This window comes from Enoplosus armatus, chromosome 1 (assembly GCF_043641665.1).
Source record: "Enoplosus armatus isolate fEnoArm2 chromosome 1, fEnoArm2.hap1, whole genome shotgun sequence".
NCBI lineage: Eukaryota > Metazoa > Chordata > Actinopteri > Centrarchiformes > Enoplosidae > Enoplosus > Enoplosus armatus.
In genome coordinates, this window is record NC_092180.1 from 18162945 (window position 1) to 18190038 (window position 27094).

At 38.8% G+C, this 27094-nt stretch overlaps 1 protein-coding gene across 1 annotated transcript; it reads left to right on the plus strand.

Annotated features, from left to right (window-relative positions):
- Positions 1-557: 557 nt before the first annotated feature.
- On the plus strand, positions 558-26809 carry tspan15 (tetraspanin 15). The gene is made up of 8 exons (XM_070908012.1): positions 558-683; positions 8665-8850; positions 9974-10048; positions 12739-12834; positions 21014-21130; positions 23520-23570; positions 24338-24454; positions 26137-26809. Exons 1-8 carry the CDS (start codon positions 594-596, stop codon positions 26302-26304), a joined length of 900 nt encoding a protein of 299 aa, XP_070764113.1. The 5' UTR covers positions 558-593; the 3' UTR covers positions 26305-26809.
- Positions 26810-27094: the final 285 nt, after the last annotated feature.

Genomic DNA, 27094 nt, shown 5'->3' on the forward strand with positions numbered 1-27094 from the left:
TTCCTGTGTAATCCTTAATGCACTACTTAGTTGCTGTATTAGACCAAAGAAAACGTCCATGTTTCTGCCATTAAACACTTCACCATGTTTATCTGAGGCTCATGTATTTGTAAAAACAAATGTATCTGTGTAACGTTTTATCACCACTTTGTATCTGTGTACAAGATATACAGCAGCCTTTTTGTAAAGCTTGGTATTATTATTTTGCCGACTGACAAAAATCCTGAAACCACAGATTAATATTGTACATGGTGGCTAATTCATGTAGGCAGTGTGGAGATTACTGGCCATAGGGGGGGGGGGCAGTATCATATGTTGTTGTAGCACTATTTTTATGCTTGTCTTCTTGGCCAAACCTGTCTTGAACAGAGCGGGTTTGCGGCATTAAGATGTGTATGTTACCAAACTCATCAATCTTCGCTCCTATTCCCAGTTTGTTTCAGTCCATGGACCTCCCATCCATCCATCCATCCATCCATCGATCCGTCCATCACGTCAACGTGCGCTCCCAGGTGTGGTGACGATCACAACGCGGAAGTGTATTGTCAACAGCGCAGAGAGGCGCAGGAGTCAGCTGTCCTCAGTCAGACACGATGTCCAGCAACAATGATATCCGATACTGTCACAGGTGCTCCTACATTTTCCTCAAATTCATCCTGTTCGCCTATGCCATCGTCTGGTGGGTAAGTAACGTCATGATTTTAAAGAGGAGCGTGCGCTGTGTTTGAGTTTGACGGAATAGACAGGGCGTGTTAGTGTGTGTGTGTGTGTGTGTTTCAACTGGGGCTGTGTATGCTGTTCAGCTCCATTGGAAAAAGTATATGAGTTATGAAGTTGTATCACCGTTTGCAGCGTTCAGGTTTGTGGTATACGGGTTTGAAGAGACAGGTGTTGTAGCTACCTGTGGAGAAATGTTATTCTGCAGGCTGTAACTTTGATCACCGTGTGTCTGCGACTGTGGCCACACCCTCCCCTGAGCACCTTTGCCCTACTCTTACCTGCCTGATCCGTGCTGGGTAAACACAACGAGAGAGCAGATAAAGAGAAAAAAGAAAGAGGAACAGCATATTCAGCCTTTTCTTTTTATTTCAATTCCACAAGCTGCTTGTACGTGTCCATCTGTTGTGTCCTGCTGTGGTCGGATTGCTCCACAACATGAGTCATGTCTGGGCCACCACCACATGACCGATCAGCAACATGTTTTCTGTAAAGAGTTGATCCAGTAATTGTACTGTACAGATCTTAAGCTTTCAAAGACATTTCTGGTCATCTCAGACCATGACTGGAGTGTAGTGAATAGTGTAAGCCTCAGCCTTCTTGCATTTTATCATTGTGTCACCAGCGTGCTGATCTTCTCTAAAGTTATTTTTTTTTATAAAGCAAACAAATTTGAAACATATTTGGCACGCTGCTTATAGAGATATATCACAACGTACACAATAAGGTTACAGATGAAGGGATCTGCTGATTGGCAGCTCAGGGCTTCCACTACATGTCTGGATCACTCACAGGGACAGCTGTGTCCAGCAGATGTCCAGGGGCCAGGGACCATCAAAGGCCCCACATGTAGATCATTTTGCAGCATCTTTCTAATGTCCTACAAAATTCATAAAATCGAAACTCCCAGGGGAAACTGGCATTCGGTTTGACAGAAATACAAAAACATATTGGAATAATCTATATTTTTATAATATCAATGTATCAAATGACAATGTGAAAACAAAGTGAAGGGGTTGCTCATAATGATGAACCTACAGAGAACTATCACCTGAATCTGCTTTATGGAGATTTATAGAGAGTTTCAGCTCATTGCAATTTTACTGTTTTGGTTCACTCTCACTGCTCTCATGGTGTCGTTCTCAGCAGGCAGCTGTTTTCAGTGAAAAATCTCTAAAAAGCCTACTGTACACTACCTGCTCAGCACCAAACACCTGACAGACACTGTTAGAGACCAGAACATAGTGGAGCATTTAGCAGCTAAAGAGCCAGATATTTCCCTCAGGAGTTGGTGGAGACCAAAAACAGAGCTAAAAGAGACTGAATGTTACACTTACAATTACCAGATGAACAGAAACATGACTCCAAATGAAGCAGCCTAATAGTCACACATCTTCAGCTGCAAGGGAGAATTGTCTAAATCTTTGACCAGTTTATGTGGTTTAGTGCTTAAGTACGTTCTAAGATGCTGTGATTTGTCAGAAACAAGGATGAAATGCCTAAATGATTGTAATTTTGTTCGTTTTTTTAAAGGCCGTAACTTAATGTCATGTAATTTTATTCCTGGAGATGACATTTGTTTCAACAAATGTCTTGAAATAACTTTGATATAACGGAAACAAGACACTCTGATGGCTTACATTACATGTTGGTTAAAGAATAAAGGTTTTGCGCGACAAACCCTGCAGCTGCTCCCTCTCACAGACAACATGACAGATTGTATATTTGTGCAGACAGATGGCTGATTGACAACACTTGCTGTACAAAGAAAATCACTACTTTTTTTTCCCTCTGTGAGACATTTCTGAAACATTTATTCATGGAGAGAGAGAGAGGCGAGATGGTGAGGCAGAGAGGAGCCGAGGAGTCAGTAAGGGGTTTATTATGGAGAATGAATGCTGCCTTGATACGGGAGGTGAAACAGATTAGCGAGTTATATTTGCTTTGCTTCTACAGCTTGTTGATTCAGTCATAAAAGTCATTAAAGAGACATCCTCACACTGTCTCTGAAGAATGTGGTTTATCTCCGCGTGATGCAGTCGACAAAAAAGAGTTCAGGTCATATTGTCACGTCCTCCAAGAATCATAGACGGTAGCCTAAACGTTCACACACTCGACATTAAAGTGTTTTATTAACATTCCCTGCCGTAATGTTTCATGAAACAGGTGTTTGGGTGTAATTTAACCTCATTTTTAGTTGACTGCATGTTGTAATCAGTAACATTTCTTGTAGTTAAACAAATCCAGACACAACAGGCAGCTTTATTGGCAGCATTGTGGAGCAGTATTGGCCAAGTTCCCTGGTAAAAACTACCCTGGTTTTAAACTACCTCAAAAAGAAGCTTTAAGAGTATTATTGGCTCTTACTGTGTTGCTTTCAGACTTGACTTGTTCTTCACACTGATTCAGTGTCCCGCAGGACAGGATGTCCTGCCCGTGTGCTGGAGATCAGCAGATATATAATCATTATATGTCAAAATAGCATATGTTTGAGGAACAGTGTACAGGAGTTATTTCCTGCTTACAGTGGGAAGGGATTCAAGTCCTACAAGGACAATGACTTCAGAGCTTTATACTGTCTGACCAAGGTTACAGTTGACAAAGACTAAAACCAAAACTAAAGCAAAGCGTGAAAAAGTATTTGTAAGATGATCATTCCAAAGGTCGTCTTTGAAAGTCATTCTGAGAGAAATTGTTATGCAAATGTTTGTAGTGATATAATGCAAACAGTGCATGTGATGGGCAGAGCAGAGTTGGAAAGTAATGTATTAAATGTTGTAATCAGTCATATTTAAATGTGAAGCTATTATTTTGATTGGCTTGACGTGATTGGAGGTGTGTAAAGGGATTTTGTCAGCAGTTATGATTACCATCTGTAATTTGTCATAAATTGTTTACTTCTGTCAGTTGAATTTTTGAAACCAAGTTAATGTAGGAGCAACTGGAGTTTCTGCATTTTGAAGATAAACATGGCAACTGTGTTCCCAGCTCTGAACTTAATGTTCCTGTGGGTTGGTTTCACTTCAGTATGCTGTATGAGGGCATCTGCTTTTCTTAACTTTTATTTACCCATTGAAGGTTGAAGATACACAATAAAACACACTGGGACTTCCCTGTTTAATATTGGTCTTTGACCTTTGAACGCAGTTGTAATTGCACTGTAATTTGGGACTTCAGTATGTGCTTTACTGACTGACACAATGTTGTTGTGTGAGGGAATCATTACAGATTCAGTCCTCTTCATTCCAGAAACCTTTACTGGCATTATATGTCTATCAAATAAACATGCCCCCATTTGCTTCATGTGAAAATCATATGATTGAATTGGCTTCAGAGTAGTCTAAAGTCCAAGCTCCACCGCCCATTCAGAAAATTACAATTTCAACATTGCAAATGTGAAATGTACTACTCCTTCCTTCCTGTGTGTCCTTTTTGATGTTTGATGAACAAATTTATGAATTAGTTGGTTAGATGTGAAAGAAGGAATGCTAACATGTTAACAATGACGATGCTTACATGTTGATGTTTAGCAGGTATAACCATGTTCACCACTGACAGCGTTAAGGACAAAGTCACTTGCAGTGCACTGTTGTCCGATGTCTGGAGCTTGCAGCCTGGTTTCAGAGCTTCATTTGAGTTTCAACGCTGCTCTGTGTGCCCCCACAGCAGTTAGTCAAGCACACTAATAGAACTATGAAGTTGTTTAACAGAGTGTTATAGGTTACATAAAACAACTTAACCTTGGCGTAATGCCCTGATATTGTCACTAAGTCATCTGCAACTAAGTGCACGCTGATAAACAGAGCACTCCCTGTGTTATTATATTATCTCTGCTATTTTAGTTAAGATTTTTTTACACAAACCAGAGTGATTCGCAAACCAACAGGACCCTTTGTAAAGGTAATCACTCATGATCATCCTTACAAAGAAATTTAGAGTTGCTCTGGCTGTTGCTCTCAAGTGTCCTCTTCTTCTCTTGGCTGATGGAAGTGAGCTCTGGGGGGGCGGGCGACCAGCCAGCGGCGAGATACCATAACAGACAGCATGCAGGGACTTGTAAGGAAAAGACATCATGGTGGATTATAAACAGTGTTTGGACCCTCAGAGCTCACAGATGACTGTTAATGTAGTCTTCTTTCCTTCCTTCCTCCTCTTCTCTGAAATGTTGTCTGTCTTAATTTGGAAAGGCTAAAGACGGTTCGTTGGGAGGCAGGCAGCAATTAGCAACCAACGTGTCAAAGAATGAGGTGTTTGCAGTTGAAACATGCTCTGCTATAAAAGTCTTCCACAGCTAAGCTCTGTGTGTGTGTGTGTGTGTGTGTGTGTGTGTGTGTGTGTGTGTTTTCTTGAAAGTTATCTTTGCTTCAGTGAAAATTTGAATTAAAACGGCTGACTCCACCTTTTTAATAGTTATCTGTTGACTTACTGCTGGTGTGGAGTGGACACTGCTACAAGTGTGAAGACAAATTAAATAAATACGTAAATTGTATTTTACTGTTTAAAACTATTTGAAATGTGTTTAAACGGATGTAATAGCTGTGTCTTGTAAATTTGGCTGGCTCAGGATAAAGGAAAATGTTTTATTACAACCTGGGTGTCATTTTTATAGTTCCAGTCATTTTACTCACCACAGTAATAGCTGAGATCATGAAGCACAGTTCTTTGTGTTTAGTGCTAATTAGAACAAAGATGCGGGACAGAACATGTTATCAACATGTTTGCTTTGTCTTTGTTAACGTTAAGCTTAATGAACAGTTACGTCTAAGCACATGGCCACAGAGCTGATAGCATGGCTGTAGACTTTTGCAATGCGTTCACACATACAAATTCAAAGTAGTAGGCAGTCTCTGGCCTCTCATGAGGAGGTAGAGTTTGTGTGTGCTGCGCTGTACTACACGCAAGGAAGTTGTTCATTTCTTGTTGCACAGTTTGTTCCCCTTGTGCAGAACAGCCTTGTTTACCATCTTTTTGGGGGGGGGTTTATTAGTGCAATTTGACATTTGTCTTTTTTATAATACGGTTTGCATTTAGAAACTGTTTTAACACAAAAATGACACCCAAGCTGGCAAGACTGATTAGCATTGCAATCCTGTGTCAGTGCTGGAAGCGATCCCCACTCTTCTTGTGGAGCGGCTTAGTAAACAACTCCATGGGTGCTTTTCAGTTTGCTGTCTTATTCTTTCCTCATGAAATTGTTTAGCAGCCTTCAGGTGAATGTGCAGATGTGTGATTGTATATGTAAGGCAGATGTTGTAAGGCAGATGTTGCATGTGAGCAGACTCACTTGAGCCTCCCCGGATACATAAAGGATAAAAGATAATGAAAGTTACTATAAGTGGGTCATTGGTGTTTGGCCAGTTACTGCCTCAGCCGCCTGATCACGTTACAGGCCTACATTTGCTCATGTGCTATTCTAGTAAGTGTAATTTTAGATTTTCCTGGAGCTCATTGTAGGAACGGACTGTTACCTGTTGTGCTGCTGATGGATGGACTGACTATCAAAATGAGTCAACAAAGATCATCCAACTAGCCACTTTTTATTTAGTAAAAAGTAATATTAATAAAATCTGTTCACAGCAAGGTGTTTGGATTATCCTGAGTGACCAGAACATTAAACCACAAATTCAATTCAGTTCACCTCTATTGTTTTAGGTTGGCAGCAGAAATATCATAGACAGGTATTTCAAACACCGACTATCTGCATGGCTAGATAATATATTTTTTTCTTGGTAATTTGGGTGAACTGACCCTTTAAGCTTTTCTTCACTCTTCACTCTCATTATGACCCTGGTTGGCGCTGACAGTCGCCCTCGCTGCTTGCATAATTAGCTGCTTCCAGATGTTAATTTAATGCCGATCGCAGACGCAACTTTGTATGTTAATGTCACACTGAAGATGAGCAGATGGGTTAAGGAAGGCACAAACAACTGGACTGGATTCTGATTGAAGAATCAAGCTCCTGTCTAAGTCAGTTGTTCCTCTGTCGTTGTGCAGTGAGCTCCGTGTTAGGGTCGCTGTGAAACTATCATTTGATTTGCCAGACGGTGGACCTTAAATGAAAAGGTTTATCATAGCCTCATTAAATTGACCTTTTGAGCATGGATCAAATTAAAAACTTTAATTTCTATGTAAATGAGCCTCAATGTGATGTATTGTTCAGTTAGTAGGTGGCGGTATTTAGCTGCTCGGTAAGGCTGAATATCTCCCCATGCAGCCCAGGCTTATTACAACAGACCACCAAATGAGAACCTCAATGTTCAGTCGCTTGTGGCTGACCTGTTCACATATGTTTGAGAAGAGAGCCTGCAATTAGCATCCATTAGCAGCTATATAGTACCTGCATGAAACCAAATTAGGCAGTTGATTGGTGTACACTGCTATTTGAGCACCAGAAAGGTCATGCCACCATCATCATAGAGCTGATTTACTGTACTGTATTTTAGTTGTGAAAAATATCAGTTTTCAAAATATTCATCTAAGTTGTGTTATAAATATAATTAGTCCTTTTTAATTAACCTTTTTTGTTGACCTTTTCTCAGAAGCGTTAAATTGTTCTTTCTAGCTTTGTTGAGAAAGACTATAGTTTTTACTTTTTTTTATTGCTGAAGTGATTTTTGAAGACTGGTGTAGTGTTTTAATGATAGTTCATGGTGTTCCATCCTGTTCTCATGGTGTACGTAAACTTTCAGCCACACACCCCGTTAAGTTTCGGAACCAACAAAATATTTATTTTGTCCCTGTGATACTGTGGCCTCAATATGAAGAGAAATAATCACAAAGACAGTGGTAGAGGGATGTGTTCGTGTCTGTGTGTGCACATGCACGCACTCCAGCCAATACTGATTGTTCCCAGTAGATTCATCTTATCCAAAACTTAAGTGCTTCAGAGAACTTAATTAAAGAAAGCTGTCAATTATAATAACAACACTGAATTATCTGTTACTGCAGTCCACTTCAGTCTGGTGAAAATGCAGATTATAATAGGACTTTAATGAGGCTGTTTGGTTTCAGCAGCAGAAGTTTCGTACTCTCGAGGCTCTACAGATTCTTACAGACAGGCCAAAGTTTAGGGAGCTCAGGTTTTGATAGTTAGATTTGGTCCACCAAAAATTAAGAGTCGACAGCCATGCTAGAGGCTCATTTCAGGAGAGAGACGCGAAAGCACACAACTACGGAAGAGAGATGTCGAGTTAGTAACATGCAATGGGATAAGAACCTGTACAGACAGAAATGGAGAGGAGGCGAGAGGAGCTCAGTGCATCATGGGAAGTCTCCCGGCACTCTAAGCCTATAGCAGCATAACTAAGAAGTGGCTCATCTTTCATCTTTATGTTGATTTTATTGAACTTTCAACAATGAAATTAATAGTAAAACTACCACAACTGCCAGTGAGTAACACCATATTGTCATCTATACAGGATTGTTCACATGAACACTTAGATAATCGCATGCCAGCAAGGCAACAAGATAAACGTGTGTTCAGCATGTTCATGATATATATTGCTCACAATATGTCCAGTATTTAGTATACAGGGAAGTACTTCTGCCAATGAGTAGATGTTTTGTTTAGGTCCGCTTATTAGATTAGGAAATAGAAAAGGAAAATAGAAAATTATAAAGATTGAATAAGAAGATTCGATACTGGATTCAGATTTAATAAAAGTCAAACCCCAGTGTACAGTTCATCTGATTACCTTTGTACACCTTTATTGTCTTCGATATTTGTTGAAAACCATGACTTTCCTCTTCCAATGCTTCCTCCATGCACAACTTGAGTGCTGGCTATGAAAGTAACATCTAATTACGAGGCTTTGGTCCACTGAATGCTTTTTTCTTTTAGTCATATTTAAAGTTACTGAAATTATATGACTTCAGACACCTACCTGCTTCCCATTGTGTTCAAGCTGATGACTAACTCATCCCAACTGCTTCTCATTGTGTTTCCAGTTGATAGGAGGTTTTATCCTGGCCATTGGCATCTACGCTGAGGTGGAGCGACAACGCTACAAGACACTGGAGGGAGTGTTTTTGGCCCCGGCTGTGATCCTGATCCTTCTGGGCATCGTCATGTTTATTGTATCATTCATTGGAGTCTTGGGTTCGCTGAGGGACAATCTAACCCTACTTAAAGTGGTGAGTGGTGTGCTGAGAACCAAGTGGTTTTTTAAACAACAAAGTGGCTGCTAGGATGCTTAGGATGAGTCTGTAAAAGTTCTATTTGTTGTTTTCTATAATGACACAAGAACGATGCATGCTTTCACTGTGTTTATTTTCTTATTTATAAAACAGCATTAGTGATGAACAAGTGTGTGGATATTTACCTCGATTTGTGAATCACTTTTAAAACACTATAAAACCTGTGAAAAAAATGAAAGGTCCAAAGATAAGCCTGTATTTGCAGTATAACAGGGTACTAAAAGTGTGTGTCTCAGAATGAGTTAGTATTAATGGCATGTAAAGCAAGGATTTGAAAGCTGTATGAAGTTAACAGATTCCTATATTTCACTGTTTCAAACACAAATTTACTAAATTGGTTAATATCTTGTTGTCTTGTTTGCCAATAGCAGTAGCTGACATAAGATAAGCAGTTTTCTAGCTATAATGAAAAAATAAATTAATGATTGAAGATAGCGGGTTTCCCCTGCATATCATGTCAGTGACCATATTATGAGGAACAAGATTTGTGTTTAATCTGAGGCTTTTGAATAAAGGTGGGTGATATAAACGGCAGATGGCACACAGGTAAAGCTTTGCACCATGATATGAATTTGTCTCTCCTGTTTGTATAAGTAAGAATAGTTTTTGCTATCACAAGGCATGTGAGCATAATGAATGAAGACAGACAGCACTACAAATGCCGGACTAAAGGCCTGCTGTTGTTGTCAAGCAACCTTGTATGACCTCAAAACGAAGCAGATCTCAGGATGAGGAATGTTTGAAAATGTGACATGCCTGCGAAGTAGTCTTATATATACATTATATTTAGAAAAGTAGAATGCAGACATTGGTGCCTGAGTTGTTCACTAGCCGCTGTCCTATTATGTCCATAACTGTGCCTCTATGCAAAGACGTGTTGTGCATCCAATTTGTTAAGAGATTTAAGGCAGTGGTGAAAACCCTGATTTAATTTTAAGTTTATAAATTGAACTTTAACTCCAAAAGAAAAAAAACAATATGAAGATAAGTATTAAAATTTGAAGTTCATAATGTGTATGTGTATAATGGCTCTTCCTCTCTATTGTCTGCTTGGTCACAGTTTATGTACACCCTGACTGTGTGTCTGATCCTGGAGCTGCTGGGAGGAATCTTGGCGCTGGTGTTCCGCAACCAGGTGAGCCGTCCGAGGTGTTGATCAGTAAGCTGACAGATAGAAACACGTGTTACCTCCTGTAGTGGGGGAAGCTTTATACGGCAGTAAACTGATACTGACAAACTGTTTATCACCAAGAAATGATACAAAGCACACTATCCAAGAATGAATGAATGAATGAACCATGACCAACTACATTCCATTACATTTACAGAAATAGCTCCAGAAAATTGATGTTTTTCAAACTGACACCATTTGGCTTATTTTAGACAATCATGAACTAAACCATGATTCAGTATCTTTCATTAAATGGTGACTTCACAGACACCACTTTGAAACCTGAGATGCACAGGGAGTGTATAATCAGAGCTGATCTGATCAAAGAGTAGATTGTAGTCATTTGTATGATTTCAGTGTGCTGATGAAATGTTCTGCTTCCTTGACCTGTCTTTGTGTTTCTGTATCCTTCTTCTCTCTGTCTCAATATCTCTCTCCTTTGTTTCTCCTTTTGTCTCGCTTCCTATCTTTCTGATCTCATTTCCCTCACTGCCGTAAAATCCAATAATGTTCCTGACCAAACTTAACACAGGGTGATTTTATGCAGCTGTGACTAAACAAGCAGCTTCCTCCAAAACAGGTCGCGGTCATGAACTATACTTAGTGGAAATAAAAGAAAGAAAGGAAGGAAAGACTTCAACGGGACCTCGAGATGCTAAATGATTACCTGACATGCAAAGACTGGAAGTTATCAGTTGATTAGAAGTTTTTATTGTCAGAAATTACTGACACATTTAACGCAGTAACCGGACCAGGAGTCCAGACCACCTGCCAGTGAATCCTGATTAGGCAACATAACTTGAACATGAAGACATTCTCACCCACAATAATTTAACTTTTACTACTAAGAAAACATTAGTGTTAAGGACTCCAATTTACTGTCATATACTTTTTTACAGTACTACAATTTTACAGGACTACATGTTTATTATCAGATGCTGTAAATATAAAGGTTGACAGTAAGCACATGACAAATACAACATGCTGACCCCCTTGAGTATTTAGTATCATTGTCTCTTGTCGTGACCCTCTAACACACATAACTGCATGAAACTGCTTTAAATTTGCATATAAACAAGTAAGAGAGCTACTGGACACTTCATCATGGCTGTTGCTAAACTTTTTATCCGATATGAGCCTGCTGTATCTGGAGGTAGTGCAGTGTTGTTTTTATGAAAGTCATTTGTAGATATACATTTTAAACGCTTTTATCTTCATCTCATTTACATGAAGATCATGTTACAACCAACAACACATGAGGCATTAGAGTGCTTCATATTATTTTTGTCAGATGAAAATATCTAAATCAACATTTTTCATAGCATGAATGTGGTCTTACTTTACACCTTGAGAGGTGTTTATGTAATAGACAGTGATGGAGTATTACTCCTAACATTGTCATGCGACTATGATTTATGACAACTGGTGTGATGATGTTCACTGAGATGTTCATTACATCAGTTTTCAGTCATGAAAATCTTAATGTGGCTCTGAGACAAAAAGCTTGAGTATCAGTCTGTTTTCGCCTCTTTCATCTAATTTACAAGACTGATACATTAAACATAATAATAAATCTGTCTTGGAATAACTCTTTCAATAATACTGTGGGATGCATTTTAATGTTTATGCCTGTCTGTCAAAAGAGAAGCTAAATGATCAACATTATGATTGTACGTTTCAGTGTGTTAATGGCAGTTTTAATTAGAATACAATAAAAACCCAGCTTCTAATATGTCATATCTTTATTATTCTGTCGTCTCATTTACATTGAGATTAAAAAAGACAAAGCAGTGCACGAGGAAATGTGTTCATTTTAATAAGATTAAGAACTATAAGTATATTATTATAAAGATGGATTTTTCTTTTTGCGATCTTATTTCCATGAACACCATGTTTAAGATAATAATGCCACGTGAGCTTTATGGAGTACTTTAATAATGGTCATTGTCTTTTGTCTCAAAGGGAAACTTCAGTAGACTAACTCCACGTCTATGAACCTGCTCATTGTAATGTGGTTTAAACATGGCCGCCTTGCCCCTATAGATTCACTGTGAAGATCTGATACGTTCAGGAGAGGAAGAAAATAAATGAAATAAAAGGTTCAGTCCCTTTTTAATATCTGTGACTCTCAAGAGGGGAGCACTTTCAATTCATTATTATTGGTGGTTAAAAGAGAGAAATGAAGGAGCTCCGACAGGCCTGAATGTGGTAAAAAGCCCAATGCTTTGGTGCCCTCATCTCTAATGAAGTGTAATGTATCACAAACAAAGAGTGGAGTGAAGTGAAATTAGTGGAATAAATGATTAGTTCCCTAAATTAAACCATTGAATGAAAAGCTCTCCATGAATGTACTTAGTGGAGCTCCAAGTTGCAAATATTTGTTCTCAGTCTGATACATTAACCTAATGTGACCCCGCCGCACCAGATTGTGGCGGACAGATGTGAGCTGTCAAACTGTCATATTTTGATATTCCAGTTCAGTGCATCAGTCACCTTGTCTAATCAGACCTTTTCCTCTCCAGAGCTGCCTGACTGACACATCGACTGTAGATCAGCTGTGTCATGGAAAATAAAGTCGATCGTGGTAACATGGCCTCCTCCATCCCATTAACACACACAAACGTATCTTTTGTTTTATGTTCTCCCTCTCACAGACGGTGGACTTACTGAACAAGAACATCCGAAGAGGCATAGTGAACTACTACGATGACTTGGACTTCAAAAACATCATGGACTTTGTGCAGAAGAAGGTGAGGTTACATCACTCCTTGTTTTCTGTCATTTCCTGTTAACAAATGACAGGTTGAAAAATCTGTATTAGCTTTTCAAATGTGTTATAATGCAATGCAGTACACACAATGAAAACCTGTTCAGCATTACAAGACCGAGTCAATTGTTGGGGTAAATCGACACCACCAGTGAACTTGGATGATCACAGCAAGTTGTGTCCGCAATAATCAGAGAACTGATGCAGAGCCATCACTGTGCACCTGCTGCCATACACAGCCTGAAGCTGCAGAGCTCATTACCAACTTCTATCAAGCACGTGGGGGGATGCACTGTCTGGGGGCAGCCGACTGATCGCACATTGAAATTAAGAATCAGCTCCAACAAACTCCACTGATTAACAGAAGAGAAAAGATCTGTCTACATGCCATGTGCTATTAAGGAATGTGCAGATTGACCAGCACCAGTGGAGCAGGATTGTGGCTCGATTGATTGATATTTTGGATGCTTGAAGGCATAAAAGTAGTTACTTGGCTGGTTGTGTGGGAGGTAATTTGGTGGTTTAGGAAATGGAGGTTTGAATCACCTGCCTCGGTTCAAATCCCTTCACTGTGGAACTGGTCAGCTTTTAAATATCTGAATCCAAACACCTGAACTTTCACACATTTGTAGACTGGCAGACACAACAGGCCGACCGTTCCCCTGATGTCCAGCGTGCCAAGGTGGTCCAGTTCTACCATTCATATCAGTTTCTTACTATGAGCAATGGGGTCCCACATTAACACACTACTTTAACAGTTCTGGTTATTTCACATGAAAGATTTCTGTAGGATTTAGCAAAATTAAAATCTAAATGTGACGATCGTCGTGAGGTTGTTGTTTCCAGGACACCATCAATCAGATCTGATCAGACCACACTGACACTGACACTTTCTTAAAGCACCTAGAATCATTATTTCATGTATGTGTCAAATATGTAAACAATGTGACAATGTTTAAGGGATTGTTCATAGTGATGAACCTACAGAGCATTATCACCTGAATCTGCAGCTTTATGGAGAGTTTCAGCTCATTGTTTAGCTGCCCGGCCCACAACTTTACTGTTTTGGTTCACTCTCACCGCTCTCAAAGTGTCATTTTACAGAGAAAAAGCTCTAGAAAGCCCACTGTACACTATCTGCTCTGTACCAAATATCAGAGAGACACAGTTAGAGACCAGCTGATGAACATAGTGGAGCATTTAGCAGCTAAAGAGCCAGATATTTTCCTCAGGACCAAAACAGAGGTGAAAGTATAGTGAATATTGGACATTGATCAGATAAAGGTGATAATAAGACAGTGACATGTTCACACCTTGTTTCCGCTACCCCCAAGTTGCCAAAAAGTGTATTGCAGTTCATGAAAGTTGTAGTTGATCAAGAGACTCTTAAAATTATGCTTCTGCAGTTCCGAGTTTAGGTAAAAATGAATTACTTTGCCATATTTATTTTGCATGCCACCCAGTTGACGTTTTCCATAGATGTGACAAACTTGTAGTAGTTTATTACCTTCAAAAGCAGTTCCTATTTATTATCGCTCCAAACAAAAGAAGGCCAGCTTGCTTTGGCAGCAGATTTTTTTATCCTGTGATGTGATTATATCTTAACTTTCTCGCTCTCTGAACTGCTTGCTCTGTTAACAACAAACATTGCTTCAGTAATGGCAATAAGCCATTTGGCAGCAGTGGCGTGAAGCTTCTTCTACAGTATATTTTTCCTGTGATGGTGTAAAGATGCCGGTTGGCTCAAGTGTCAGGCTAAAGGAGAGATTGGTGTTCTCCTGGAGGACTTGGATGAAAAACAATCAGAAAACATTAGCGGGGATTGAGGCTGTTTCCACACGTAAATGGGTTTTGTGGATTTATCTGTGTTTGTGAGGACAGTGGCCTGAATGAGCCATGGTCATGTGTTTGTGTTGGATAAATGAGTCAATGGTGGCACACTCTCTTCTTGGTAGTGTGTGGGATTGTGACTGCATGTGTGTGTCACTGCATGTACTTTGTGTATGTGTTGAGATAATGTCCAATACTTAGTGTTTTTCTTTTAAGTGTGAAGTCGTATCATCTGACCAGTTATTGTTAATTATTATACGTGTTAAAGTGTGTCTAGTCTCTATCTTTATATAACAATCCCCAACCCACCACCAAAAAGAACAAGTGAAGTGCACTAAACCCACATTGTCAAAGCTCACCTGTAAGCTTTTTGTTCCAGTTGTTGAATTGCGTTGCCCTAAATTTAATTAGGTGTGCAACAACTACAAATTAGAACAATCTCATCCTGCATGATGACCTGAGAGGTCTGATGGGATTGTAGTCAGTGAGCAGGTCAGAAATGTCCTGAAGAGCCAAATTGTTAAGTGCTTTTTACTTTGTCAAGTGTTGTGCTAAGCAAAGGAAGGTTAGAGATCACACAACGCTTGAGAAGGGAAGGTATGTAAGCAGATCTTATCATCAATACACCGTTTAAAAAAAGAAAGACAGACGTAAACAATGTAGTTGGGACGGAGATGAGAGCCTTTAGATCTGTCAAACAACAAACTTCAATCTGCATATAAAGCAATATAATCTGTGCAATCGTAATATATAAATACATAATGAGTGAAATGTAAGTGATATGTGCCTTTGTGGCCACTTAAGTAATCTGAGTCATAGAGGAACCATGAGTATTAAACAGGAATTGGTGGAACAATGTAACCAGATGTATGTAACAGTAGAGGGAAAACTGACACAGTTCATCAACAAAATGAACAGAATGTAAGTGTGGTGTTAATAAAGTTATTTAAAACTGGTCAATGTTGCCCTCTCAGAAGAACAAATCTATCACTCTGCTAGTCTGTTATTGGCACCTGGCTTCACCTATTACACCTGATTGATCAGTGTGGTCTACAAAGTGTGTCCATCCATCAGATAGGAGGCCGGCTTAACATCGGTGGGAACAGTCCATCATTCACGTGGTGCGATAGATAGTTTGATCAGGTTGTATCACTATAGAACCTCCGTTGCTGCCCTTTTCTCTTGATAACAGCGTGACATTTCTACCTTATCTGTGTTTACATCCAAAGAAATTGTTGGACAGCATTGATCTGTACCTTACTGTGTTGCCGTTAAACATCAAATTATTATTTGTGGTATTCATCAAATCTGTGGACAAGCATGTGTTGAAACCACCTACAGTAGACTGTAACTGTAGGTGTCTAAAAACCTTCTGAAGACGTCTTGTGACCAAACAGACCTGTACCCAAGTAAAAAAGTATATTTTTCCACATAACAAAAGTATACTGCTAACATGTACAGTGTGTTAAATGTTTGATCGAGTATATTTTCCCAATATGTGATTATACTTGCAGTATATTTTTTGTAACCACATTAAAAGAACCTTTTTATTTAACAAAGTGATCAATAGTATGTAAATCTACTTTTAGTGGCAATATAACTCAAGATGTACATTAGCATACTTATAGTGTTAAAAGTGCACTATTTTGTAATATATTGAGTGTTTTCCACAAGTGTAATAATGCTTGTACTAAAGTAAAGTTTGATTCACTGTAAGTACTACTTTTTAAAAGTACATTCTTAATTAGAGCATTATATGTATTTTACAACATACAAATTGAGAATATAATTAAATTAGCATTTAACTTGAGATGTATTTTAGTATACTTATTAAAAGTGCACTGTTTTGATAAGCATAAGTATGAAAAAGTACATAAAAAGGGGTTATATTTAAGTATATCTTTTTATTACACTAAGTACAACATTTTCTTGAACATTTTTTTGAATATTAATTCAGGCATTGCTACACTACCAGAGACTACGCAGTCAAAGCACAACAACTCACTGAAGCTGCACTGAGAAAACACAATCCTCCTGCTGCCGTTTGCTGGTACCTTTTTGGTTTTTTTAGATTATCAGTACGAGCCAGTCTCAGGAGTCAAGTCCTTCTCTAGCAGTACAGATACTTGCCTATTTGAGTTTTACATGTGCTGGTAAATATAGTTTGTTTATATGTGTTATCTTTATTTATATCTGCAAGACACTGTAGATATGCACAAACATCAGTATATTCAACCAAAACTATACTTTCCCCCGAATCATCAAATGTGTTTCCTCTGAGGAATAAAGCAGGAAACTGTGAGACACAGCTCCTGTCCGGGGAAACATAAAGGGAATAGGTGGGAGAGGGACAGAAGATGAATTAAATTGATTAAACCGTGGGTAGGAATGTCTGCAGGATTAGAGGATTAGATAGAAAGTCTGTGTACGCTGCACATATTTTCTGCCGAGAGGAACATCGTCCTGTGTCCACCAAATGGCTCTTTTTTAATGTATCAGCACCACTTACAACAGCAGCATAAGTGCTGGTTGTGGCTCTTGCACTCTTGACTATTAGAGAAACCTTTTGAAGTGAATCCATCCTTTGCAAAATGTTGACATTTTGTGGTCTCTGACGTTGAAAACACACTCTGTACTATGAAATGCAACAGCCTGCTCTTTAAAGATATTTATAACCAGATCCGGCAAGTACCTGCATAGTTTCCATCTTCAATTGATCAACTGATGTTGCAGTGACAGCACTGTTGTGTTCTGCTGTTTATTATCCCTTTGCTTCCTCCTCTGATGTCACTCTAATTGTTGTGGGATAGCACATGGTAGAGACATGACATTTGACAGGATGATGGATAATGGTTTGTAAGTACTGCCCCGGAAAATACAACCCCAGTTTGTGTAATTAAAGATCTCCATAATGTTGTTTAAATCATCACAGGGAGGCCACTACAGACGACAGGAACATATTTCTATATATGATCAGAGCAGATCCAAAATAAACCAGTTAATACTCACGATATGACATGATAAACAGGTAATAGCTCACAGCTCACGAGGGTTCATATATTCAACACAAACCTTATTAAATGTGAATGTCAAATTTCATACAAGTCCATCAGTACTGAGCTGATTTAGACCCATTTGAAAGTTGAAGCAGCTGCAGCAAAGTTAATACCTTTCACAGCAGACAGGTTTGAGCATGTAAAGCTTTGTTTACTGAAAAAAGGAAGATGACAGTTTGGTGGAGACTTCATCAGCGGTTAATTCCTGATTATGGGGTTGAACCCCATAACTGGTCGACATCAACCCCCCCCAGCTTTGTCGTCATTACTGTTAATTTAGATGGAATCATGTCAGTGGTGGTCAAAACTGCAGGTAATTTGATTAATAAATACCTTGATGATCAGCGATTGGCTCCATCGTGTGTCAGCAAAGGGAGACACAGTATTACTGACTGTCATACTGTCCTCCATCTTTATATATGTACCTACATCTCTCTTGTTAGAATTCAAAAGGGAAATCTTCACGTAGGCGTACCACACCAAATGGCACAGATTCCATCAGAGGATAATGGCTTATTAAACTGATTAAATTGCTCTGTAATTATCCAAAATGAAGAAAGTGAAAGTGTCTGAACTGGTAATACTGGGACAGTAAATGAAGGGTCAAATATCCCTTCCTGTCATATCTGGCTTTCTATTGTGATGTAATTATGCAACATTCCCAAAGGTTCATGTCTTCGGTCCTCCAGATTTTATTACCATTATAAACAATTTCAGAAGTTTACCAAAACTGTTTTGAAAAAGATTTATTTAAACTGTCACAGCGTGGCTGCCATGTAATACTGAAGAGGGGGGTCACATGATTGACTGACTTCTGTCTTGAGCAGTCAGCTGGCCAGTTAGTCACTCAGTCGGCCAGTCAGCCAGCAAATAGCCGGTCATTAGTCAGTGAGGCAGTTGTACTATGAGGACTGTCTCCTAGTAATTGACCTCTGAAGAATGGTTGTCCTGCCAACAGTGAAAACGACAATTGGAAACCACAGGAAAAATAATATAAAATGATAAAGAAAGGTTCACCTGTGACAGCAGCAGAGCCAGACTTTGGATTTGGATTGAACAGAAACAGTATTTGATTGTGAGACAGAGATATAAAAGTGAAGGAAAAAACATGTAACATCAGTCACATTCATTTGATTTGTGTTGTATTTTAGTGTAAACTCATTAATGTGTAATCCAGTCATCAGTCTGAAAGTGACAAGGAGACTGTATTAGTCTGGGAGGATGTTGTCGGAGTTAACGGGTGTTTTAAGAGATTGGTCATTCAGGTCGACATCAATCCTCCCAAAGATAGGATTTACTGCAGGACTGCTGGGTTGCATTATACTGTACAGCTGCACCTACTAAACTGCTTCCTCGGTGTGAAGTTGTAATGTTTTTGGACTCATACCGTAACAGTTGCGGACATTAATCACATCATAATTGCTTTGCCTCTCTGTGACCCTTGTTTGGGTCCTGACCCAGTGCTTGAAAAAACAGGGCCCTGTGGAGTCACGCCAACAAGAAGAGGAAGTAACTTCCTGGCACACTGGCATCATGTCAGCATACTGATCACACTGCCGTGCAAAGAGCAGCTTCATATTTATTAATTTATTCATCTGCTCTCTTTATCTCTTGTCTCGTCCTCTCTTGGTGTCTGACCCTTTGTCACATTTGCTCTCTTTCTCTCTCTCACTGTCTTTCTGACTTACTCGCTCCCTGCCAATAGAATATTTCTATTATTGTCGCAGTAAACGACTATGAAGCAGAGCTAATGGTGTGGCTTTTCCGTGAGCGTTCCCTCTCCGAGGCAGCTGTAATCTACCCCACTGAAAGTATAAATTAAATCACTGACAGGGTTGGTTTAATTCATTTTGAGTGCTGTCCGTTGAGGCATTAAAGCATTTTTATTCAAATATTGAAAAGCACTTGGTCTCAGATAGTGGTCATATCGATCATATTAATAGACTTTTCACATACAAACACAACACAGGTGTAACTAACAACATTAATAACATGTAGTATTTGTTACACCTGTGCTTTTGCTGCTATGCCCACCATGAGAAACATCCAGAGTTAACTTGTTCTTAAATAACTTAAAATGTTGTGTTGTTATTTACATTGTTTGCTTTCAGTCATTTTTAGTTTATATCTTGATGGATATTAAATGAAATATGACATTGTTGCAGTTGCCCAGCAGGGTGGTCGTCTAAATAGCCTTCAAACCATGTGACACAGGAACACTCAATCAAAACTAACAATGACGTTGTTTGCATTTAGTCAATGTGACTCAAAAAAAGCTCTGAGCCAAAACCAATAATAATTAACTTCCTTTAGATAGCTTATCGCTTAGTTTCCATGTGAAGTAATGATATTCTATTTTCTCCAGGGTTTTTCCAATAATGGATGAAATAGAGGGCAATAAAAGTTAATTTGATGGTGTCACACTATTTTGTGCCTGTGAACCAAAAACAGGAGGTTGGCAGGTATCAATTTGTTTGTTTTGGGCTGCAAGTGTTATTGATTCAAGAAGAAACACTTTCAAACGCTGGCTGAGTGTGTGGGATAGGCAGCAGAGGCTTTTCATGATTCTTGATTTTAATGTTTATATGTCTAACGTGTGGGAGCTTCAGCTTCCTTGGATTGCAAAGGTCTTGAACAGTATGTATGTAATCTGGGTTTTTGTGTTGTTATTTTACCCCTGTAGATAATGTAGACAAACAACCTACAGACTCAGAAACTGAACATTTTGCAAAGGAAGGGTTCATTGCAGGCTTCTGGTTCCAGGTGCTCATGATATTATGTCCACCACAAAGGGCTTGGCAATAAAAGACTTAAACTAGTGATTAAAAACTCTGAATCATTCATATATTGATATCATCAGGAAGAAAAGTCATCAAAATATTGTATATTGCATTATTTTATTCTATTATCATAATATTGACTTCAACCATATCGCCCAGCCTTACCACCACCTGTACTGATTTTTGCTAAGTTAGAGAGAGAGACACACACACATCAAACAGTCATAATTACATGTAAATTATCGTCAATTATGGCTCATTTCATCCCACAATGTTACTGGCATTATGCCAGAAAAATGTTTATCAAGTTGTTTACTTACTTTTTATCTCTCCCCTCTCCATTATCCCTGCCTCCCTCCTCTCTTTTCTCTTTTCTATTCACCTTACATATCCTCCTCCATCTCTCTCTCTCTCTCTAATCTCTCTTCTTGTCTTTCCTTCTACTTCCCAATTTCTGCATTTGTCTCTACTCTGCCGTCTCTCTCATCTCTGGCAGTTTACGTGTTGCGGAGGTCAAGAGTATAAAGACTGGCAGGTCAACATGTACCACAACTGCTCTGCACCTGGTCCGTTGGCATGCGGGGTCCCTTATACCTGCTGCATTACTACCAAGGTATGTATCACTATGACCATTACTGTTACTATTATCACAACTATAACCTCACTATCATACTGTTATATAGTAAAGCTTGTACTGGCTGTCTGTTGGATTTCCTGTTGTATCTGCTACTACCCCATTATAGCAGCAAATATGACTGTTGTAATATTACTTGTTGGATTCAAGTATTATAACCCAACCAGTGTTATTGCTGCTGCCAACATCATAATGTCACTGTAAGCGCCATATTTTTTATTGCATTGCATTCTAGCTTGTTGCAAATTTTATGAAATTCTGTTGAAATCATTCTCCTAAAAAGATGTATTGCAGTCATTATGTCTGTTTGTTAATGTCAGATATTTTTCTGTATACAACATATTTTGGTCAAAGACACAGCCACAAAATATATATATATGTATATATTTATATATACATATATTATGCATTTAACTTTACATTAAATTACATTACAAAATACATTAAAGGTGCCACGTTTTGACAAGGAAGAAGAATGTTTGGATTGAAGAAGACTGCCGCATCAATTTTGATCCCTTTTTAACTGTCCATCACAAGTCCGACAATGTCATAGAAGTCAATCAATGCAGTACTCTTTTGAAGTGTAACATGCAGTTTTCACATAAGTCAAATGCTGCCATCATCAGAATTTCCTTTGGTTAGGAAAGCACCTGCTAACTGAACAGATGCTGTTTCAATCTCTGCTAACTACAGCTGCCAGTACCCAGAGCAGAAAAGCACCTCATGGTTATATATGTGTGTTGACTAGTCTTGAATATCAGTGTTAGTCACTAGCATCTGTAACATTACCTTAAGTACATAGATAAAGTCAACATTTCATCATTCCTCCCTCTATTTATATATAATAGATCTGTGAAGCCAGTTTGTATGCCATTATAGTAATACCTGTAATAGCATGGAGTTGCGTTTTAAAATGTATCTCATCGTCCTTATTATGGTAATTAAGCCTTTGCCATGCCAGACACACTCGAAGGCAATTTTCTCCCACGCAAAACAGCACACGTGCTCCCTTTTAATTTATACACCTACACTCCCCAGAGTTTGCAAGGAAAGAGAGAACAAACAAAAACTTTTTATTCAGTTTGATGAACAGGCCAACTCTGCCTCATATAGTAGCTGGACTCATGAAACCATCGCACCTTTACCCTGTGGTCTCAATATGAAGTTCAATTACACTAATTCATTCATATGTTCAGCTAATTTGTTTTCCATTCTACTGTTCGCGTATAAAATCTTGTCTTTAATTTTGGGTTTCTTGCAGTAGTGGCTCTATTGATGAACCATTGTTAAACTGTGTAAAGGCAGTCAACATAATGTTTTCCCTTAGTCCTTTCAGTATAAAGTTATTGTAGAATATGGTGTGTTGTTATTCCCTGTACTTAGTATCATGTTTTTGTCAAGAAATGTTTTGAATGAACTAAATGCTCAGCTTTTGTTGGAGCCACTGCCACTATGGTTTATCATCTCTCCATATAATTATATTCAGTAATAAGGTGCCAATAAAAGTCAGAGACAGCACATACCATCGTTGAAAATCTATGGGAATACATTATAATATATAACAAATTATATAATTGACTTAGAAAAAAATGCTTCTTCTAAATGTTGTCCATTGGTGCAAATGTAAGATAGATAAAAGTGATGTCTTTCTTATCTGTCAATTGTGTGTCTCATATAATTTCCTCCATATTTAGATAACATATAATGTCCATATTTAGGTTCACATTATCAGCTCTGACGATTGGTAAAAACTTAAGTTAAAGAGTCCAGTTTTCTGCTTTATAATCTTTGTGTTCATATAAGCATGAGGTAGCAATTCACTTGTTTTGAAGTGAATGAAGTCCCTGATTCCTGATTTTCATTATTTTAATGATGTATTGTCTTCTTCAGTTAAATGAGAGTAAATTAAATTAGAACATTAAAATCTCAAACAAAAAATTAAAGCCAATAAAAGTTGTACAATGACTTAATAAGGGTGATCACTCCTCCCCTCCTTTTCTTCCTGTGCCAGAGGACCACAAGAGATTGGCAGTTTATCTTATTTAAATATATGAATACATTTTAATATTTGAATATGGAAAACCACAAGTTCAAAGTCATAAGGTACATGCTTGCATACACACTGAATAGTTTTTTTTTTTACACACACACACGAACAGTTTCTCTGGTGATTCAGCAGTTTTGTGGTGTGTGTGTGTGTGTGTGTGTGTGTGTGTGTGTGTGTGTGTGTGTGTGTGTGTGTGTGGCATTTGTAATATTTATGTGTGTGTTTCCTTTGCACTTTGTCTCTAGTTTGTCTTCTTCTTGATGCTGAAAGTTGTTTACAGCCTTCTGTCCTGATCTCTCTCTCTGCGTCTCTCCCCTCCAGTCTAATGAAGTGGCCAACACTTTGTGTGGATACATGGTGTTGGGCAAAGAGGTAAGACCTCAAAGACTCACTCACATGACTTAATGTGTATTTGAACAATAAACAATTAAGTACAGCTCCTCTCCCTCGTTGTCAGTTTAACATATGTCAGTTTTTGCCTGCTTTGACAGCCAAAACATAATGATTTAAAGTGACAATTTCAGACAGTTGTTCTGTGTATTCAACACAGTGACTATGGTGACTCGCTGACATGTGCACTGTGTGGTACTCACCGTTACTTCTGCAAATCCTCCAAAGTACAATTCACAAATAAAGACATGTCAGTCAGACTTTCAGTCATGAATTTAAGCAAAATAAAAACAATAAATGACATAAAGCTTTTATATGTCTGGAAGTGGGGTATAATGCACTTTTTGTCATTTTTGTAATTTCTGAGTCTTTTTTTTGTTTTGTTTTGTTTTTTTAGTTTTTTAAAGTCTGCCTCCAGTTTGACCACTGAGTAGAGGTCAGGCCTCACGGGTCCAGGATGTTGCTGGGACTTGATCATTTTCATTTTCAGTTGTTCAGTTGTTTTCAATGTTCATTTTGAAATGTAAAACAATTTAGTCAGAATTCAGTGTGACGAATTGTAAAATTTAAAAATGTATGTGAAAAGAAAACATCTCAAATAACTTGATACGTAACCGCCAGTGCATCTGTCCTCCGTATCTGATGTGCTGCTGGTCTTAGATAATCCACTAAACTAGTAAAGTAACTTAATAACCGATTCCTTGACTGTAACCACTGACTGGTTATAACAAGCGATTTGTGTCTCGCAGCGTTTGGACTTGATCACAGTCATCCATATCAGAGGCTGCACAGATGCTTTCTTCATCTGGCTGATGGACAACTATAAGATTATGGCTGGACTGCTATTAGGGATCCTACTGCCTCAGGTACACACACACACACACACACACACACACATATATTTATATGAGATAAAACTTTCCCTTACACTTGTCACAAACTATCCCTTAAGACAGCATAATATTGATGATGCTCAGTGCAAATTGTTCCTTATGTTTAAGTCTGTTGATGATTGGCTCAAACCTAAGTTACGAACATATCGTCTGATGAAAAACAACTGCAGCGTAGAGCCCTATGAGAAGCAGAATTTGTTGTTCAGAGTCAAAGATCTCTGTCTGTACAGTTACGTTAACGTACACTGCCCTTAGCTGAAGAAACAGTCAGGTTTATGAAGGAGATTAAGAATGAAGTCCATTTCATGTTTTATTAACCGCAACTGATTTCATTGCATTCTGTCCTTTAAAGGGAGGCGAGTCCCAACAATGTGACAGTGTAAGCAGATTTATGTCCCCACAACACAGTCTGTGTTGATCTCATTGCACAGCATGTGTAATGTAATTCTGACTGGTATTATAGCATGTACTCAAAGGGTAGAGGTCGTGTCGTTTGTACCTGTTACTTTCACAGAACAAGTTTTGTACTTAAAAAAATATTTGCCAAAACTCTCACAGCTTTAGGTTCAGTATGTCTGTGAATATCAGAAGCTCATTGAAATAAATAATTTCAGCAAATCAGATGACTAAGTGGCAGAATATGTAAATTGCTTCCCCTCAGGTACATCTGACAACCCCACTGCATCAGCAGTGATAAAATAAGCAGTGCAGTTTTCACAAAATGTTTCCGTGCTCCATTTCCATTTCATTTTGGTTTGCTGTACATTTACATCAAACCGGCTGCATTTTTAATACATCCGTTTTTTGGTACAAGATGTTTGAAATTGCCTGACTTTGGTATTTTTCTAGCCTTAAAAAAACATTATCTAGAAGTTACTGTGACACTTATACACCCACATATATGCACATTAAGCATTTACACTATATCTACCACTTTCCCTTCATGTCCAGCTTTTTCCACCAGATCCATTAGAGGATGTGGGCATGACCGATACGGAAGCTACTTTTCCTTTCTGCCCTCTTACATCTCATTTTAACTGGTATGATGAAGTAAAATACACACACGTACACATACACAGCTGTGAATGTATGAATGGAGATTGTGCTAGACTTAATTAAGCATTTTGACTTCACTGTTGCTGTGAGTTTAGGAAAGGAGAGCAGAAGCTGTCAGTCAGTCATCCAATCCATACATGAGGTGCTTCTCATTTGCCTTATTTCATGACTCCGTGCTTCTTGCATGACTCAGAAATCAATCTGCTCCACCATCATGAAGGTCGGACGTTTCAATTTCCCTTCTTTCTGCCCAGAGGAGGCTTGATTGAAGATACAAGAGACCATCTATCACTACACCACTGCGCTGGCAGTAGTGACAGTGCTTCTTTAATATTATTTGACAGTACATCACATTATCTGTGCAAATGCTAACTCCAAGGTATACAGAGCTGTTAACACCTGCAGACTGACAGCTGATCCATCTGTGCCATCGTTATCAGAAACTGACATCACTTCAGGTGACAGTTCACAGGAAAAGACATCTCATTTCTCTAAGAACGTGTGTCCTCGATACCTCTCTCCTCGCATCTTCTCATTGCATCTCTTCTTTGCGTCTAACGTGGGAGGGACTCTCTCTCTCTCTCTCTCTCTCTCTCTAGTTCTTTGGTGTGATAGTCAGCTGGCTGTACATCACTCGTGTTGAAGACGCCATCAGTGAGTACGGTCACTACACAGACGGACTACTGGGCCCGAATGCACATGAAAGAGAAGCCAAGAGGCAGGGCCGCGTGGCCAAATGGTTTAAGTGTATGCCAGAGATCGACTGAGGGAGACGAAGAACAAAAAGCAGCAAACGGACTCCAGCCAACTCCATCTGATGCTGTAGCCATTGTGGGAGCCTGACTTTGAACCGCAGGTTTACTATATGCTCTGTCCACTGTGGAGATAAAATGTGTTGATTTTTTTGTTTTTGTTTTTGGGAAGAAGGAATTATTATTGAGAGTTTCATATTCAAGTGTTCTTTTTTTATTCTTGTTCACAGCGTCCACTGTGTTATTAATCGCTGTGTCAACATGCAGTGTCCTAACGCATGAGTGGGAAATAAGAGCTCATTTAGATATGTGCTTTTAGCTGCATTGTGCCTCACACGGTCTCAGGGATAAACACAGAAACCTGTACAGCCATTTTGCTTCTGGTTTTATAATATGACATGAAATTAGTCACATCACACAACCACCATCTTACAACACTGACTTTGTTCTTACTTTTATACCCCTGTGCATTGTTTGTTTTCTGCTACCAATTAAAACAACTCTTGACTCCTCTATACAACCACTGATGAAGCAGGTCCTGTCATTCAACCACTACTGTTGCCAAAAAAAGTCTTGAGGCTAGGACACTATTTCTGTCATCTGGAAGCAGGACTTGCTTGCCTTATTTGTATATAGAGCTGGCGGTTGGAGACTGAACATGAATTAATTTGTAGTAGTATTTATACACCTTTCATCTTTTGACCACAAGTGCTCACTGAATCTTCATGGTGTGTCCAGCACAAGAAGTGTCTATAATGCTCGGATTTATTACAGATATTTTCTTTATCAAAGGCTTAACTTTGAC